At 40.2% G+C, this 4,958-nt stretch overlaps 1 protein-coding gene across 1 annotated transcript in view; it reads right to left on the minus strand.

Moving 5' to 3' along the window:
- Positions 1-4,958, minus strand: part of RPP30 (ribonuclease P/MRP subunit p30) — a 24,117-nt gene that overhangs the window by 11,596 nt on the left and 7,563 nt on the right. Inside the window, exons 4-7 of the mRNA XM_031061637.1 lie at positions 4,068-4,145; positions 3,685-3,741; positions 2,938-3,012; positions 2,330-2,401 (exon numbers count right to left, since the gene is read on the minus strand). Coding sequence (XP_030917497.1) covers positions 2,330-2,401; positions 2,938-3,012; positions 3,685-3,741; positions 4,068-4,145 — 282 coding nt within the window. The remainder of the gene's footprint in view (positions 1-2,329; positions 2,402-2,937; positions 3,013-3,684; positions 3,742-4,067; positions 4,146-4,958) is intronic.

A 4,958-nucleotide genomic window follows, 5' to 3' on the forward strand; every position in this document is an offset into this window, starting at 1 on the left:
AAGAATCTTTTTGGGAGACTTAAACAAGAAGCCCATTCTACAATTCACAAATGTGGCTCCCTCATCCCCTAAAGGATATAAATTATTTGAAGAATTTTAGCACATCTTTCAGTACATATATCACTGCCACACTCAGACACAAAGGAGCTTCCCTGGCTTGTGACAAAAGGGCACAGACTAGTTTTTGGGCCATGCTAAAATTGGAGTACATCTCCAATGGTCATGTAATTTTTTCACAAAAACATGAAAAATCTTGTTCTATGGAGAAAATACAAGTGCCAAATTGTTGGTAAGAAAGATGATGCTCTTGAGCTCATGCTGAGTTACCAAAAGCCAATAGGAAGTTAATTTGTCATGCAAGACCCACTCTTGAAGGCTTTACTCTTAATAATGAAATATCCATGAGCTGTAAGAAGCAAACTGTATGTGCTGAAACCCTCTGTGTAAAGTCCCTTTCACCTGTGTGATACCTCTGTGAACCTGAATCAGCTCTCCACAGCAAGACATTCTAAAATCTCTAAACAAAAGGCAGTCATACAAACCTGCCCTGAATGTGAAGGATGAATGAAGTCTTTCACCTCATGCACTTTGTGAGAAACACGCCTGGATTCCCTCCCCAGCTCAACGTGCTGCCAGCATGGAAGCAATGGAGATAATCTCACTGACAATCCTGCCTCTTTCCTCACAGCCTGTCCATCACCTGCCAGAGTGTCAGCTTGGCCAGGCACTGTGTGCACTGGCCTGCCAGAGCACAGCACCCGCTCTGCGCTGGCACAACTCCGCAGGGCTGCCTGCTGAATCACTCTGGGAAAGGGGATCTGCCTGGAAAAGAACTTGGCAAAACCTCTGGTTACTGCTCAGCCACAAGCAGGCTCCTCCAAGCAAACTGCCACGCAGCTGAGCAAGCAAGCAGCCCCAGCAGCAAAGCAGGCAGGGACCTGCAGAAATGAGTGGCTGTTTAAACACTGCCACAGCTGGATGTGCAACTGCAGCAGGAGGCATGATATGGCTGAAAATAAACACTAATAACCCTTAAGTGAGAGAATACCCTTTTCCCAAAAAAACAACACAGCACACCCCAGCTGATCACCTAGTTTCAGGTGCTTGTTTAAGCACATGATAAACTGATTGAGCTCACTTGAGAAATGAGATTTTACACTATTGCCAGAGATCAAAAGAAAGAGTGGCCAGCAAAAAATATTTTAAACCATTTGCCTCTGTCACACCCTGAAGAGTCCTAAAATCTTTCAAGGGAAATAAAATTCAGAAATTTGTTTCATTTTGCTGTAACTCTTATAATTAATGCTTGAATTCTGCCGAAAAATTCTCTAAAGTTCATATTCTTTGACAGCCTCCTGCTTTGTAGTTTACTTGGACAAGACTTGAAATAGGAGGGGAAATAACGTAGTAAAACAAAACAGAATAATACAATTTTAATGCAGCAGAACAGGTACTCAGCAGTACTAGAAAGTGGCTTTAACTTATTTTTAAAAAAAACAACCACCAGACTCAGTTTTAAACTGAGAAACTCCCTTTGAAAGTAAATTCTTCAAAGAAACTCACTTTTTTTTTTGCTGTCCCTGTCCCTCCTTCACACTGCTTTAAACTGCATGTCTGCCTGCCAAGGCTAACAGAGATGGAACACTTCCACCTACTCACCCAATTCAGACTTAATATTTACCAGCTTACAACAGATCAGACCTCACAATTTTGGGTTTTGTAAGAAAAATTCTGACAAAACCATTACTTGTTTCAAGGTGCTCCACCCAATCAGAACATCGACAGCTGTTATCAAGTATTTGAGAACAATTTAAATAAAATATGAAGGAAATGGAGGCGAACAGCCATCAGAACCACATTAGTTCCAATTTAAAATCCTCCCTAGCATTTTTGAGACCAGGAACAATTAGTTCTAATAGAAGATCATAAGTGCATTTCAGGGAAGTTGTTAAGAGTTTGAGAAGCTAAAACTGAAGACAGAAGTTTTCTACATGATGATAGTACACATATATTGGGGGGGAAAAAGGATGTTTTCTCTCCTCACTAGAGTACATAAAGGCAACCACAGTGCAGGGCATACAAGTCCCTTCATCAGGTAGACAAGGCAGATGTTTCAGACTTTAACCTATCACCTCAGGATCCTGCAGCCTTCTGCAAATCTTCCCAAACCCCTCAGCCCATCAACTGCCCAGGCAGCCTGTAATGTTTGATTAACTCCATGAGGCCTTCACAAAATGGGAAATAAAATCAAAACAAAGCACGTACTTAAATTAGCACAAGGCACTGAAGGCTACTGAATGAGCATTACTGATGAGATGATTGTACTTACATGGAACAGTTTCTCAGTTTTTGGAAATACTGCTATGATGTCATATAACCTTATGTTTGCAGATGTTGATCTCTATAAAAGGAGCAAACAATTATTACTTTGAATTCTGACAGATGACAAAGCCATGCACAATGATAACAACCAAAACAATGAGAAAAAAAAAACGTTTTTCCCTGTCAAGTACTAAAACAAAGCCAATAATCATCCAATTACACAGCAGGTTTCTACAATGAAGTCATTCATTCTCAATTTGAGGTTTGTCCCACCAATTTACTAAGACACTCACACTTTTTGCTTTGATCTTGCAGCACAAAAAACATAACCAGATGCAAGGGTTACTCATGGTCTTCTACTTCATGCACCGAAGTCCAGAAACCGAGGAACAGAACTGTTTTTCCATATTGACAAATGATCAACAGAAGCCATATACAATCTTGTAGGTCTGCATCTCCTCATGATCACATTACTTGGTAGAGATGCAATCTCAGAAACCACTGCTGAGTGCCCTATGAAGTCCAGGATCTTGTCCCCATAGAATTTCCAAAGTTTCATTCATTCATTGAGAAAAGAAAATAAAAGTTGCAGAATTGCCTGCTGAGTATACTTACCAAGAGATTACAGTGGGAAGGATCAGAAACAACAAGTGTTAGCCGGGTCAAGACTTTAATTCTTTTAGATGTCCCCTACAGAAAAAAGAATAATATAAAAAAAATTTAATAACCCAAAGCAAAATTTTGTGGTAATTTCCACCCAGTATGCTTATAGTCTTGCTATACTAATTTTCTAAAGTCTGTAGTTACAATTCCCTATATAATTATTTACATTATCTCTTTGATATTATATCTGTTCTTACAAAGAATGACTTACTGTGTTTCTCTGGGGAAGGATGAATAGAAAGAAAGAAAAAAAAGAAAAACAACCATGCAGAAAAATTGAGTATGTTTTACTACTGCTATGATTCCCCAGGCAAGCCACAACTGCAAGGAAAAGCAGTTCTTGAATTAATCAATGTCAGTGACCCATTATTGTATTTCTTTATATCCAAATTTTGCTCCATCAAAACCACAAAATTATTTTCAAAACTTAAATTTCAAGAATTATACTGTAATTATCCAACTACAAGCAGATTCAAAATTCACACAAAGCAACTTTAATAATTTCAAAAATAATGAATAGAGCCTGCCCTGATGTGAGTTTACTATTCTTCCAATGCTTGGAGTTTCAACCATGAAATAATGGTTATTTTTCATTTTTGATTAACACCTCATACACAAAATCACATACACAAACACACAAAGATAAAAAAGGGTAACTCAGAATAACAGTGTATATATATAGACCGTAACTAGACATACTTGTACAATAGGCAAAGATGGAAACAACTCTGAAGGGGATACTGGCTTGATGATTTCCTTGAAAGAGAACAGGACAAAGTTATTAAAAATGTCATCGGTTATGTTTACATGTAAACAAAAACTGCGTTCCAATCTTAAGAAGAAATTTACTACACTAAGAAAACTATTTTTGTGGGACAGTACATGAACCATATTAAAAATTAATCCGAAGGCAGTTCTATTGAAATATAAAATGGGAGTTTTGTTACAAATAGAGAGATTTGTGCTTGTGTGTATAGGTGCATTCTGCAGCTAAAGCTATCTGAAAACATGCAATAAGGCAGCAGGTTTACTAAAGAAACACAGTAAGAACAAATTACCAACAAATTAACAAGAAAAATTACCTGTTTCTTTTCTTTAAAGTCGATGACATGATTAAGTGCAACTACAGAATATCCCACTGAAAAACACACAGTGAAAATATTTTGTCCAGTAAACAAAAAGGGAAAAAATCCAATGAGAAAACTGTAAAATACTCATTACTTAAATGTCTTACAGTTAATAATCACGTGCATGTTTAGATTTCACAATATTTTTTAAGATGACTGGTTTACCCGAAAAGTTCTTTGAAATAGAAAAAAAAATCTGTTTGGCTTTTAACACAGCCCAGGCCTGACAACTCTTACTCAATGGTAGAGCTTTATGAACACAAATATATGAGTTTGGTGTCCCCAAAGGTCTGGCCTAGCTTGGCCCTGTTTACGACTTTCTTTGTGGAAAACTGCTCTACTCAGGACAGTTGTTAAAAACTACAGACAACGCAAAGCTGGTAGAGATACAGCTGTCCGAGAAGGCAAAGCTATCCAAACGATACCGACTGAACGGAGGAGACGGTATGGTTCACAGGCTCTGGGGAGGATGACAGACTTGCCAGGGGCATTCAAACCTCCCGCCCCAAACACCGCACGGTCAGCACGTGGCTGAACAACAGCTCCGCAGGAAAACAGCCGGGCCCTATGGAACTGCAGGCGGAAAAACTTGTGCACGTAGGGAAAAAACAACTGTTCCACTGGGACAAGCAGGCAGAGACAGAGCTGCAAGGCGCAGCGGGAGCTTCCCCTGCGACCCCGTCCCGGGCAGAGCCAGCCCTGGGCGCTGGGCTGGCAGAGAGCCGCGGGCTGAGCGGAGCGGCGCCGGGGAAAACGGAGGGAAGGGAAGGCTCATCCCGGGGAGTCCAGCTGTGCCAGCCCAGCCCGCAGGCTCCGGCAGTGCCTGCCGTGCCAGGGGAGGCGCCG

Source organism: Geospiza fortis, unplaced genomic scaffold, assembly GCF_000277835.1.
Source record: "Geospiza fortis unplaced genomic scaffold, GeoFor_1.0 scaffold130, whole genome shotgun sequence".
Classification (NCBI taxonomy): Eukaryota; Metazoa; Chordata; class Aves; order Passeriformes; family Thraupidae; genus Geospiza; species Geospiza fortis.